The sequence below is a fragment of the Thamnophis elegans genome, chromosome 5 (genome assembly GCF_009769535.1).
Source record: "Thamnophis elegans isolate rThaEle1 chromosome 5, rThaEle1.pri, whole genome shotgun sequence".
Taxonomy (NCBI): Eukaryota; Metazoa; Chordata; class Lepidosauria; order Squamata; family Colubridae; genus Thamnophis; species Thamnophis elegans.
The window spans coordinates 34,117,776-34,132,342 of NC_045545.1; the positions used below are offsets into that span (position 1 = coordinate 34,117,776).

Consider the following 14,567-nt stretch of genomic DNA (forward strand, 5'->3'; position numbering starts at 1 on the left):
TAATGATCAGTTTTTCTCCTGTGGCACAGAGATATACGTCTCTTAATCCTGGAACATTGTCGGTGGTCTATGACAGACAAATATGAGGCCCTTATGAAGGGGCTCTCAGTAGATTCTCTGCTGTTGTTTGTGAAGGCTTTCAAATCTCAGCTCTTTGCAGAGGGCCTTGTCCAGGGAAACTTCACAAGCTCTGTGAGTATTTCAACAGCTTAACTTGCATCTACAGTATAAACTATCTTGTCATCTGTGATTTTCCTTGCTTAACCTTTAACTGTGACACCATGTGATAGAAATATCTGGCTGTTCTGACTTTCATGCCAATTTTAACTCATTTTCTGCTTTAGTAACAAATCTTGTCAAACAGAGCTTATTAACAAACTATTTTCAATATAAATCAAATAAGTAAATATTAACTCAGAATATGATGAGAAAAGCACTTTTCTGTGCAAGTAATGAAAAATAGTGGAATATAACACATCTAAGCCTAGGCACTAATATTACTTGTTTCTGCACTGTTTTACAATTGGGTCATATTCCAAAGGCATTTATGTAAGGGTTTTTTCCCCCAACCACAAAGAGAATGTGATTTGGGCAGTGGGCAGTTAGCCTGCAATACTGTATTCTAACCACTGTGCCACCGCATGGCTCCTATGTAGATAATATAGTAATGCCCACTGTTACTATTGTTTTATTTCTCCGTGATTGGTGGAGACAGCAGTCACGTAGGGTTCACTCTGTCCAGTAACCAATAGGGCTGAGTCTACAGATTATAAAGCCTTCCTCCTTGCTGCTCTTCCCATTTTTAGACTCAGCCAGTTCTGGGCTGGATGTGTAGTTGTATTTCTCTGATTATATTGTTCTTTCTTATTAATTGGCTATTTCTAAAACTTTCATATTTTAACCCCTGCCATTCTTAAGTTCTCGAAGGCAGGGGGAGTGCTTATATTAAGCAAGGAGCCTTGTCCCTCGCCGCGAAGCTAGCCGTGCAGTTAGAACAGCCGTTTTAAAGCGATGGAGGCTTTTTTCCTGTCAGCGATCTTGGGTGCTTGTATTAGGCAGCGGAGCGGCTCCTGACGCTTCACTGTTACTGTTGTTTTATTTCTAGTCAAAATGTTAACATCTCTCTTTTCTTCCAGGAATCAAAAGAATTTTTGAATTATGTTATCGAGTAGGTATATTTATCTTTATATTGAGAATTATAAAGTTTATAATAGCTGCCAACATTTGAGTATGTGTTAGAAATTGGGGCTATTATTCAATTTAAATAATTGGATTAAGAAATATTTGAATTATAGTCAATTGATCAGTAACCTATGCATTCTAATTTGCACATACATATAAAAGAGTAATTATACTGTTGGATGAAACACTGTTTAACAAGCATTATTCTTAAAATGGCCTTATCTAACTTCTGGGGTTCCTAGCTGTGCAAATCTTTAACAATTTTAGTTCAACACTTTCTCTAACATAGATTGCTTTTCTTTAAAGAAGTGAAAGGTGTTTTGTAAAACAAGGTTATCTTGCAACATTTTGAAAAAGGTGACCAATTCATTTAACCTTCCTCTGCAGTTTTCATTGCTAGAATGTGCTTTTACTCCTTTGTTTAACTGAGTTAATAAATAAGATAAGAGCAAGTTGCAACTGACATTTTAATTTTTCAACTCTTTCTAGGAAATTGCACTTCCTGCCTCTAGTGCATCCATGTCCAGTTCAGTTCCAAGTGATGGATTTACCATGTGCCCATCTATTGTGCAAAGTGAAGACACTTAATAAAGGGGATGCCAATTCCGAAGTGACAGTCTACTATCAGGTATTATGATATAAAATGGGAGCATTAACTGTTTTGTGATTTATTGTTTAGTGCATTTCATGCATAGGTTGAACTTCATAATACAGGGACTATTAGCCATATGGCTGTCTATAAATAGATGGGTATTTTTCTTTTCAGATGAATGTTGTAATTTTTATAGGAGGAGCTGTATTTGTGTTGTTTTTTTCTCTTTCTGCATTGAGATCCTTCTCCATCCCCCTTCAAATTTTCCCTACATTTTAGCTGAGTTCCTCTGGTGTGCTATGCCATGTCATTTATTTAATTTGGGCTTATCATTTTAAATAAAACCCAAATTATAATTTATTCAGACAATGTTAGCTTGTAGCAATACATTTTCCTGTCTTGCTTCTAACTGAAATAACCTATCCTGGACATCTTTAAATTTGTTTATTTTTAACCAATCAAAAAAATAGAGAAAAGTAGCTATAGAGAAAACTAGGCTGATTTTTTTTTCTGCAAAACTCTCTTTCCCTGATGGGAATGTTCATAAATGAGATTTTCCCATCATCATCTGATGTGATATAGAGAGCAGAAAATACTCTCATTTGGTGGCTTGATGAACCCACATGTACACACATATACACATCTTTTTTCATACAAAAGTTATGTATTTCTTACAAAGAAAGAGTAATTCAAGAGCCATTTCAAAAACTTTACAGTTGGAAGAAATAATCACACAGGGAGATATCTGAAGCTTGGTATGGTACATTACTATTATTTCATAATTGCTAGAATATTTAGGGAAGTTGTGGTTTCAATGATACTAAATTTTTAACACACATTTTCAGTATTGCTAGTTTTGGAATGTTTCAAGCAGTCTTCAATTTACAACGCAACTAAAAGCTTTCGGTTCTCCCCCCCCCCCCCCCCCAATCCTTCCTTTCTGCTATGTTGGACTATGGTGCCCATCCCCCCCAACTTACTACTTCCACACTACATGCTCTTTAATTAGGTTCAAATGATGGCTGGAAGGCCAGAGTAGCATTTTATTAATAATTTGTTGAATACTGCACCATTTGAAAGGTTATTGTAATTGCAGAACAAAATTTGACTTTCTTCATTATTGTCTTTTTGTTTATCAGTCTGGAGCCAGGAATTTAAGAGAATATTCTCTCATGGAATTGCTTGTGGTAAGCTTGGATTACTTTGTAAAAACAGAACTACATAAATCTTTTTACACGGGGAATTAACTTTCTTTCTTGTATCTTGGACATACAGAGTTCTCTGCCCACAATATTCTATGTAGATTTAGCCTTTATTTACCATATTTTTCGGAGTATAAGATGCAGCAAGGTTTTGAAGAGGATTAAAAAAAAAAAAGGTTTTGCACTCTGCAAACCTCCAGAAAATGGTCCGTTTTTTGCAAAAATGGGCCCATTTTTTTTTTTAAAAAAGGGCATGGATAGTCCTTAGGAGGCTTGTAGAGTGCTCGGTGGGGGGGGGGGGACAAGCAAGAAACGGCCCATTTTTGCAAAAATGGGCCCATTTGTTTCCAAAAAAAGGGCATGGATAGTCCTTAGGAGGCTTGTAGAGTGCTACTGGGGGCGGGGGGCAAAAACGAGCAAGAAACGGCCCACTTTGCAAAAACGGGCTCATTTTTTGTCAAAAAAAAGGGCATGGATAGCCTTTAGGAAGCTTATAGAGTGCTGCTGGGGGCCGGGGGATGCAAAAAAACCAGGCCGTTTTTCGTTCATTTCTGCCCTCCCCAGCCCCCAGCAGCTCTCTGAAAGCCTTCTAAAAGCTATACATGTTTCGGGAGTTAAAAAATGCTGTATTCAGTGTATAAAATACACCCAGATTTTCGGCCTCTTTGTGGGAAAAAGATGTGTCTTATATCCGAAAAATATAGTATATCAGTTATGGTTTAATCTCAGTAAGCCAGTTAAAGTGATATTTAATTAATTAAAGCATGTTTTAAATTGCTTCCTTATTAAAAAATGTCTGAGATATACCAGGTATAGTGAATTGAAATACTATTGAATTTCAGATGTATATGGAAGAGCCTTGTTTTGATTTTCTTCGAACCAAGCAAACCTTAGGGTAAGGTTCTATTTACTGCGATATTGGAAAAGAGAAAATCTGTATATTGAATTAATGTCGATTGAATTAGTCTATTTTGATTTATGCAAGATGACAGCTGGTGTTTTGCTTTTCTTCAGTTAATCCAGTACTAGTTTTCTTCTATTCCAGAAGTTTCCACTAAGCCCTCAAAAGTTGCAACCCCCTTCCAAAGTATATAGCATTTTTAATCATGAGTCTGCTCCCTGTAATCTTTTAATTGAAAACATATTTGACCAATACTTGAGCATTAATTAATCTAGCAAAATTGCTAAAAAATATTGAGTTGTGTTCTTTAGAAAAAATTGCTCCCTCAAAAAAACCAAAAACACCTTCTCCACTAATTGTTGAAACAACTTGCAGTTCCTATGCAAAATAATTTTCAGTTGACAGATGTTCAGGTACAATACCAAGAGCTATTCTCAGCATATATCATACCACTATTTAAATGGAAGTAGCTGAGTTGTCAGCTTTCTTGCAGTTTAAGAGCAAATTTGTGCAATTTCTTTCTCTTTTCATTTTTAGATATCATGTCTATGCAACTTGCAGGAATACATCTGGGATCCTTGGATTCTCTGTTACTGTAGCCACACAGGCAACCAAATACAAGTGGGTAGGATATTTGAAAATTTCACTTAGCCTGTAAACTCAAAAGTTTTTCAAACTACATATTTTATGATAAATATCCTCAGAGTAAGAAGTTTTTTTTTTTTTAAAAAAAAAACTTTTTTCATGGGTGTGTGGAGTCGCTTGAATTGTGAGATGGGCAGCAGATAAATTTGTGCATCTACATCACTGTCCAACCAACTACACACACACAAACATTTTCACCACTATCACTTGCTATATATGAGGGTGTTAAACAAATTTAATCCTTGAAAAAGCAAAGTTAATGACTGAGCAACAAAAACAGCATGATTTAAACTAATGTAATTCTTGGGTGTTTGGGTGGTATAAATTACTGAAAAGTGTCATGAGACAGAGCCAATCACTTAAGCTTAAATTAAAAAAAAAATCCTTTGAAATATTGCAATAAGATATTACCAGAAGACATCAGCGGGGTACAAAATACCCTCCTGTTCAGTGGTGGGTTTCAAAAAATTTTGGAACCTACTCTGTGGCTGTAGCCTCCTTTGTGGGAGTGGCTTGCCAGCCATGTGACCAGGTGGGAGTGGCTTGCTGGCCATGTGCTGGGTGGGAGTGGCTTGCCGGCCATGTGACCGGATGAGAGTGGCTTGGCAGTCATGTGACCGGATGGGAGTGGCCAAGACGATGTCACTGAATTCTTTGCCCCAATGGATGATCTAAAAAAAGACTATGTAAAAAAGGAAATTTATTATTTTGTGCACTTACTACTTAAATAAGATTAAAATAAGTACACAAAACAATAAAAGAGCTACTTACAGAAGGTAAGTACTTACTACTTACTACTTGTATTTCAAAGGGAATAAATACATATTTAATTTTACACATGTGAACAGCTGTTGGAATTGTGTTTGCACAACGGTGGAAAAAACAAAGATATGAAAATGAATAAATATTAGAATGTGCAGGAATGAATAAATTGACAATTAAAATCAAGAAGGCTTCGAATACTTTTTCACGTGGGATTTGTTTTATCAATTGCTAAGTAACAGAAACAGCAATTAGAAATCTAAAAGTATGAAAGTATGCTTTCTGAGCTTGGTGCAGCAAGGATCCCGCCATTCCCCACCTCCTCTTTCTCCCTCTTTTTCCCCTTTGGGGGGGAAGGAGGAGAAAGGACAAAAAGGAGAAAGAGAGGGAGAAAGAGGAGGTGGGGGATAGTGGGATCCTTGCTGCTTTCTGAGCTTACGCGCCCCCGTTCTTTTTGGAGGCCTGGCATCTTGGGCAAGTCCGGGGACCTTGCAAGGTCGCCAAACTTGTCAATGATGCCGGCCATGCCGTGTAAGTTCCCGCCCCTGCCCTTTCTGGCGGCCATGCAGCCCTGCACTATAAGCGAGCCCGGGATCCTTGCAAGGCTGCAAAAGGTCACTGGACTCACTTATAGTTCAGGGCCGTGGCAGGCCACTCCAGATGGCCTGCCGCTGCCCCCCCCCCGCCCCTTGCTTAGATGCAGCTTACTTACCTCCTTGGAATCGGCAGGCAGCAATAGAGAGCCAAGCAGGAACAAAGGTAAGTGGGTTTAGATAGGGTTCTTAGAGGCGGGTGGGGTGATTGGTGAGCCAGCCAATCAGTGAACGGTGGGTGGGGCTAGGATAGTGCGGACGGTCAGGGGGAGCGAGCAATGGAGTGGCTTCCAGACGGGCGGGGGCGAGCGAGCGAGCGACAGGGCCAGGGGCGGGGCTGGCATTCCGGAACTTACTTCCGGGTCTGGTGACCCGCCGGTTCGCGAGAACCGGGGAGGACCGGCAGAAACCCACCCCTGCTCCTGTTGTTCCCATTTGGCTTTCACTTGATTTGCCCTTCATGCAGATGTAGTCAGTTTCACCTTGCTGTTTCTCAATACTTAATAGTAGAAATTTCAAGAACATGGAATTGAACTAAATGCATAATATTAGACAGAATAAATATTTGTGATTTATTTCTCAGTTCTGAAGTAGTGGATAAGAAGATAGAAGAATTTTTTTTGTGCTTTGAAGAAAAACTCAAAAATATGACTGAAGAGTCCTTCAAGACTCAGGTAATTGCCATTACCACCTCTTTTATTACTTTTCTTGAAACCTTTTCCAATAAATGCTTGATCAACAGTTTTGGTTGTTCACCAAAACAATACAATAGTTTTTTCTGGTGCTTGTTCAAAGTTTATGAAGTCCAGAATAGCATAAGGGCAGTACTGGAGTTACGCTATCACAATCCTATGGGACCCGAAGAAATGAAAATTTATTATTCACCATTTAAATATGCAGGACCACTTTTATTTGATTAATTCAAAAAATCTATTACCAACTATTTATAGATCTAAAAGTAGAATCTGAACTCAGTTAGTTATACTTAAACTGCAAATAGGCCTATCGCTTATTTCGGGGGTCAAAAGAAACCTTGTCTTATTTTTGGGAAACACGGTAGTAGAAACAGAAGAGCTAGATTGTACAACTGGTCTCATTGGATCACGTACACTATATTGCCAAAAGTATTCGCTCACAACTGCTTCTGATTATGTGGATGGGTGAGCGAATACTTTTGGCAATATAGTGTATACTTCATTGGTAAAAGCTCAGAGGATTAAAACACTACCTTTCAAAATACTAGTCGAACCTGTAATAGGGATGCTTTAATACTACTTTGAAAAAATTGATGTCTTCTTCTCTACATTAGGTGTAGATGCTTTAATTAGGTGTAGATGCTTTAATACTACTTTGAAAAAATTGATGTCTTCTTCTCTACATTAGGTGACAGCTCTAATTAAATTAAAAGAATGTGAAGATTCTCATCTTGGTGAAGAAGTGGATAGGAACTGGACAGAAGTAGTGACTCAGCAATATCTATTTGACAGACTAGTTCGGGAGGTAATTCTTAAAAATATTCCCATATGGGTCAGATTTAAAAATCTTTGTATGCTCTTTCCATATTTAGTTCTAACACTAGCATAAGGAGGCAGTTAAGGAACCATTTGGTCTAATAGTTAGGGCACCAGGCTAGAAATGGGGAGATCATTATTTCAAGTCTGCCTTAACTATGAAAGCTGGCTGGGCGACTTTGAGCCAGTCACTCTTTTTCAGCTCATCTTACCTCACAGAGTTGTTGTGAGAAAAACAGAAGGAAAGTGTGTTGGATACGTTCGCTGCCTTGAGTTATTCATAAAAATAATAAAGGCAGAATACAAATAAATACGTTCAATTAAGTCTTTCTTTTCTATGTACAGAGCGTCCTCAACTTACAATCACAATTGAGACCAGAACTTACATTGCTAAGTGGCACAGTTGTTAAGTGAGCTGCGTCAAAATGTTATCATCTTTTTTGCCACAGTCTTTAAGCAAGTCATGCGGTTGTTAAGCAAAACCAGCTTCCCCCACTGACCTTTGCTTATTGGAAGCTGGTTGGGAAGGCTGCAGATGATGATCACATGACCCTGGGGTGCTGTAACCATTGCAAATATGTCAGTTGCCAAGCACCCTAAATTTGATCATGACCACAGGGATGTAGCAACACTGTGAGCACCAGTTTTAAATCACTTTTTTCAGCACCATTGTACCTTTGGACAGTAACTAAACAGTTATAAGTTGAAGACTACCTGTACCAATGGCTTAAGTATAGGTCACTTTCTACATTATTTAAAGATACGCTATTTTTTTAAAAAAAAAACCTATTTATTCTGTTTTAGATTGATGCTCTAAAATCTCTTTCGCAGTCAGAATTAGTTGACTGGTTTCAAATACATAGACACAAAGAAAGGAAAGTGCTCAGCGTACATGTGAGTATTTATGACAAATGTGTAAATAACTTAAATTGGGTGAACATTGAGGCTTAAAGTCTTAAGATATGATGGCTGTCTTGAGATAGATGTAAAAATAATTCAAGGCAGCCAACATATCTAATTACTACTGTTATATCTTGCCCATATATATAGGCAAGATATAAAATAATAATAGAAATAATGTAAAATATGCTATGCTAATATGCTAATGAATATATGCTAATGAATGTAAAATGATTTGTTTGTGCAGCATATCCTAGCTTTGAACATGAGGGGCTGGGAGATTGGTCCTGAAACATGATTTTCATGTAGCTCTAGTTAATTGAATTCAAAATAAAACTATAATTTTAAATTTTAAGCATTAATCTGTTGCTTACTCAGGCATAAAATAACGTTTTAACCCTTTCTGCGGTAATAGAAACTATTGTGCATATTGTAGAATTTATCTCCTATTTTGTTTTGAAATTACAGGTGGTTGGATTTGGTGTACATGAAGGTGATGCAGACGTTCCATCTCTTTCAAATGTGCATAGCCCTTCAAGCAATGAAATACCTCAACTAATGTTCTTAGACCCTTCTTCTTTGACTGACATCACTTGCATTAAGAACATCAAAGTGTATACATCAGCTCTCAATGTTCTCCCATACCATAAGATATTAAAATAACTCATCTTGGGCTGCCATAATGTGTAGTACAAGTTAAATACTCTGGAGGTATGCTTTCCTTCTAAGACTCCAATTTACCAGGCTTTATGGAAAATAGTTGACTCCTCACAAACTAATGTACATATTTCAAGCGTGTCTTTTAACCAGCAAAGCATACATGAGAGAGAGCATTTTTTTGGTGAAAATATATATAACAATGGATGTATAGAAAGATAGACTTGTTCATAAAAGTAAATGGGTCCCCCATTGGCAATTATAATTCTGGGTTCTTTCTGCCTGGAATGCTGCTGCTTCTTCCATAACAGCCATGGGTAAAAAAGACTAAAGACTCTCTCAGAAGTAAAATATTACCTGCTATCCAGAAAATGCTATTAGATTACTTAAAACTGAATGTGCCTATATTGCATCAATTTGGAGAAAAAATATTTCTGACTTCAAATGAAAAAAATATTAAGAATATACCTAGGAATCATCTTCATCAGATAGTTCAGGATGAGTGCTCTTAAAATAACGTGTGCAATAAATTATTGAAATCTTAATTTCTTGATTTTTGTGACATTGTTAAGATAAAAACATTTGAGGAGTATGCCAAATTAGTTCTTTTTAATAAGGTGCCTTTGCTCCTTAAAGAAAAAGAAGAGAGAGATTGGGATTAGGGTTTTTGTAATCCTACAAAAGCAAAATCGGGAAAAATAGTTGAATGTACCATGGCACCTCAAATGCATTCTTTAAATGCATATTTTAAGGCAGAAATCATTTATCTACATCAGTTGCATGGAATATGGCATATAAGTGATACTGCTGCTACTCATATAATTTTAAGTTTCAAGAACTTAAAAAATGGAAATAGGGCAAATACAAGCTGTTCCTCTTGTACTGCAGTCTTAGTGCTTTGCTTTTAGAACAAGGGGGGGAAGAGGGAGAAAAAATGGTAAATCGGGACATTATCAATTCTGTACAACCAAATTATACAGTGGTAATAGAATAATATTAAATATTCTGGAATGTTACATATAAATTAAAGGCATACTTCTTCCCTCGATAGGCTTATGGCCCATGCTCTTAATCTACAGGAGAAGCGAAGCAATATGTGGTTCTCCAACCGTTTGTAATGCAATGCCAGATATCACTGGCACTAATGGTTAAGGCTTGGGTATGCAGGAAGTTTGGAAGCTGGAGTTCAGTAACATTTAGAAGGCCAAATTACAAACTGGAATTTTCTGGGTTTTTTTAAGGAAGTAATACTGATCACCTATGCCTGGTTCTAATCAAAATAACGCTGTATTAAGGCAGCCTTAATACAGAGTGTGAAAATTGTCCATCAATTAAGTTTATCTGAATTCTCTAGAAAAAAACATAAGAGGAAAGAGCTTTTCACTATTTAATCTCAACGGTCCCTAAAATAGAATGGGCATTTTAATTGAAGGATCATTTTTTTTTATTTTTAAACTTTGAGCTAAACTGGGTTATCATGGGGCCGAGGAAAAGAAGAACAGATCCATAAAGTCAGATCATGCAGCTTAAAGCTATCATCAGCTTCTGAATAAAATAGCACAGACCTCGCTGTGATCACTTGTTGGTGTCTGGACAAAAGTCCTTAAGATAAAACAGATGTGCAGTAAATAGTAGCAACGGGTGACTTAAGTCTTCATTCTGTGTTATTCAGGATATAAATCAGTACATGATATGGGCAACTGAATTTTCCAAATTAATATCTCTGCTGAACAGGATTGACTTGTCCTGAACATCTTTATAGCAAAGTGTTTTAGACTGCAAATGATTTCCTCTAAAATAAAACACTGCATACTTTTGAAAATCCATTTTATGAAGCATTAAAGATGCATCTGCAAGAATCAAATGGTAATCTATAATTACATTTCTGTTTCTAAAAATTCAGAGAGTTTTTTGGGCAAACAAATGCCAGATTTTTTTACTACCATTATTATTATTTGTTAAATGCGATCTTGAATTTTATAAACTGGCAAAAGAAGTCCTCATATTTACATAGAAATTAACAAGTTCTAAATAAGTGAAGCCATGTGAATGTATGGTGTAAATGCCAGAAACCTATGTATGAGGCACATGCCTCATTGCACCTTTTACAGCAATGCTTAGTATGTATGCCTAGCTTGAGCCTTGGTTTTATTCTCCTAGAAGCATAGGAGATCAGACAGAAAAGGCTAATATAAATTACTGCTACACAGTCAGGGCTCTTCCTGTTTTAATTGTTCACTGCATGAGAAAGTCCAGTATCCCTGAGATAGGAACTGTAACTGAAGGAGACAGGCTCTCCAAAAGAAGAGTCCTTTGAACATTACAATTGGTGCCACTAAGTCAAGGCTTGAACTTCACAGGCTTGGCCTGCTTAATATTTACTGGCAGCAAGTCGCTTGAGTAGAGGCTCATCATAAACCCAGTATTCTCCATCTTCATGGAACAGCTGTAGAAGAAAAGTACTCATTAACAATTTCATAGGAGCAAAAGGATTTAACATAGGAAATGATTTCTGAATGTAAACTTACCCTTGTTTCCCATGGAATCTCTTTCTCTTTCCTGGCTTTGGCTTCAGCTCTTTGCCTTTCCTCGAGCCTATGCTTAGCTTCAGTGGCTGCATCAATGTCTCTGATCTTTAAATTATAGGTTACATCTTTCCATAGGCTTAAGAAAAGATAGAAAAATATTCAAGTTGCAAAAAAACCCCATACACTATAATTTAGTAATCTAAAAAGACATGTTTGGAAAGATTGAAACCATCACATGTGTTCCTAAATTCTACCTGGGATTAAGCCTGCTCAAATTGATTTGAAACTATAAAATGTTACAGTTGGTCCACTACTAGGGTTAGATCATTCTTGATCTGAATGAGGTTTATCACTACCTTAGACATCCCTGGGTCCAATTAGAATGGTGTGAAGTTGGGTTATGGAACCTGATAATTTCTCCAGTGCGCTGCTTGGAGAGTCCAAGCGTGGGTTAACACAGCCTATCTGCCCTTGGACTGAGTAACGTTTTCTTGACCACGCCTCCCTTTGCCTCTCCATGTTCAGTTTAAAACTCAGTCCGCCTGTTGGACTGTTTTGGGAGTGCCAAATCCAAATTGAAGGTTTGAAGGTTTATTTTATTTATATGCCGCCCAATTCCCTGACCACCTTTTTTCTCTAATCGTCTACAAGAATATATGTAAAGGCTTGGTTAACTGCTGAGAGGATTCCCGGGCTGGCCTTGTCATCCGCTGGTCGCAAGCAGCTCAGGGCGTGTGAGTTGCTTGACCAGCTGCCGCTGGCGAGCGGAGGGGGGGGGGCTCTCCGGCGTCCCATTCTCGGCTCCCCCGACTGCCATTCTACCTGGGCCTCGCGGGCGTTTGCAGCTGGTTGCGGCGCTTCTCTAGCCTGCCCGGCAACAGCGGCAACTGTTTCTGCCGCTTCGCGGGCTTTCCCGAGTAACAGCGAAATTGGTGGGAGAAGGCTGTGCGCGCATCGGCCGCCATTTTGAGTCATCCCGAAGTGTTCGGCTGCTGCGTGTGGAGGCTCTGGAGCTCTGGGAGAGCGAAGAACGAAGAAGCGCACCAGGGAGAGCAAGAAACACTATCTCTCAGCCGCAGAACACCACCGGGGGTGTGGGGCTAGTCTGGAGCGCCGGCTAGCCTTTCCCTCCTCAGCTAAGTCTCGGGGATCCGAGGGCGGTGGGAGGAAGGACTCCGTCCAACAGGCGGCCCTTTCCCTCCTGAAGTATCTGCAAACGCATTTGAGCTGGCTGGCCAGCGCTGGTGTCCTTCCAGTTCGTAATCGCCTTCCCCAGGCCATAACCCGTGGCCTAATGCAGCATGGCTGAGGAATGCAGGGCGGCGCAGGAGGAGCAGGCAGGGCCCTCTAGCAAACGAAATAGATTGGATCCCTTGGCCAAAAAGGGAACAAGGGCACCAGTAGCAAGTCATCCCCAGGGACTGCAGGGCCTCCAGAGGAGACCAGAGAGGCATCTCGTCCCCATAAGGCGGCGGAGCCTATAGCCCCTCACCACCACAGGGATCATTCCCCCTCAGATCAAGGGGATCAATCTCCAAGGGGCAGTAGGTCTCCCTCTGTGGAGGATTATGGGTCCAGGGATCCCTCACCAGAGGCCTCCTGGGGCTATCCTGATTCGCCCAGCTCCTCTATCAGGGAAGATCGGGACTCCTTCCAGAGCATCTTGCCCGAGGAAGGGGATTCCAGCTCAGGCAGGGCTAGGCGCCATGGGCACACCAGCAAACATCGCCTGAGGGAGGGCAAGAGCCCAGCACTGGTAGCTGAAATGAGGGAGGTGATCTCTCTGGCCATCTCCCAGGGTATTGCGGAGGGCATCCAACAGAGAGACTCACGAAAATCAAGGACTCCCAAGACCAAACATCAGGCTAAGGCCTCCACCTCTAAGGAGCCGGCCTCTCCTCCCACGTCATCAGACTCTGAACCTTCTAGCTCGGAAGAAGGTGCTGAGGGCTTCGTGCTTCCAGAGGACGAAGACCTCCCTCCAGACAAGCCGGCCTTCACTGGTCTTTTTAAGCCGTCCTTGTTTAAGTCTATACTGAACAAGGCCATGACGGTGACTGAGCTAGGCTCCACCCCCAAATCTGATTCTGCTCAGGTCTCTGCTTCATCCAAAGACCATAAACATGGACTGTTCAAGGAAACGGTTCCTACCCAGGAACTTATTCCTGTACCTGACCTCTTTATGAATGTGGTCCAGCGTCAATGGGTCCAGCCCGGCACCCTGACCAACCCTAGTGGGGGGGGGGGGGATAAATCCCTTTATTCTATGGAAGGGAAAATGGAGGACATTTTGAAGTTTCCGGAAGTGGATGCCCCAGTAATGTCACTAACATCCAATTCCAACTTACCAGCTGACCTTCTGGAAGGTCTAAAGGCCGAGGATAAGAAGTCGGAGAAGGCGTGCCATAAAACTCATATGGTGTCCACCTGGGCCATTAAGGCGTCCACTTCTGCCTCATTTTTCACCAGGGCATCCTTGTTCTGGCTGAGACAACTCAGATCCAAACCTCCCCCCAGAAAATCTAGGTGGCGTCATGAGCTTACCAAAATTATTACAGCTATTGAATACTCAGCTGATGCTTTGCTGAATGCTGCGAAGTTTGCCTCCAGGGCTCTAGCTTTCAATATTACTTCTCGCCGCCTCCTGTGGCTCCGGCACTGGCAGGCAGAGATGAAAGCCAAATGGAAGTTGGCATCGGCTCCCTTTAAGGGAGGGCTCCTGTTCGGGGAGGCCCTGGACAAGTTTGTCATCGAAACCAAAGACAAACGGAAGGTCCTCCCGGCCACCTTAAAAAGGAATGAACGAAAGGTTCTGGTTCCTTCCGTAAGCAATCCTTTTGGAACCAGGAAACCGGCCAAGCACCCTCTTCATCCTCCTACCAGAGGCCATTCCAGCAGGGGGGTGATAGGCACCAAGATAGGTCCTCTTTCGAGTCCCGTAGCAGACAATCACAGTCTTCCTTTCGGAAGCCATTTCGCGGGGGCAACAACAACAATAACAATCCCCGCCCATTTCGCAGAGGGAAGTGACCATCACAGGGTCCCTCCCATAAGGGGTCGGCTACAGTTGTACGCTGACAGGTGGGAGGAGATA

The 14,567-nt window shown here is 40.4% G+C and overlaps 2 protein-coding genes across 2 annotated transcripts in view; one reads left to right on the forward strand and one right to left on the reverse strand.

Moving 5' to 3' along the window:
* Window positions 1-9,490, forward strand: part of NRDC (nardilysin convertase) — a 30,821-nt gene extending 21,331 nt beyond the window's left edge. The window contains 10 exon segments of the mRNA XM_032217631.1: window positions 30-192; window positions 1,137-1,168; window positions 1,672-1,810; window positions 2,914-2,961; window positions 3,819-3,871; window positions 4,415-4,498; window positions 6,461-6,551; window positions 7,261-7,377; window positions 8,193-8,282; window positions 8,757-9,490. Of these exon segments, the coding sequence (XP_032073522.1) occupies window positions 30-192; window positions 1,137-1,168; window positions 1,672-1,810; window positions 2,914-2,961; window positions 3,819-3,871; window positions 4,415-4,498; window positions 6,461-6,551; window positions 7,261-7,377; window positions 8,193-8,282; window positions 8,757-8,951 (1,012 nt within the window). The 3' untranslated portion in view covers window positions 8,952-9,490.
* A 1,265-nt stretch (window positions 9,491-10,755) lies between these two features.
* OSBPL9 (oxysterol binding protein like 9) overlaps window positions 10,756-14,567 on the reverse strand; it is a 71,534-nt gene continuing 67,722 nt past the window's right edge. Inside the window, 2 exon segments of the mRNA XM_032217629.1 lie at window positions 10,756-11,391; window positions 11,474-11,609. Of these exon segments, the coding sequence (XP_032073520.1) occupies window positions 11,317-11,391; window positions 11,474-11,609 (211 nt within the window). The 3' untranslated portion in view covers window positions 10,756-11,316.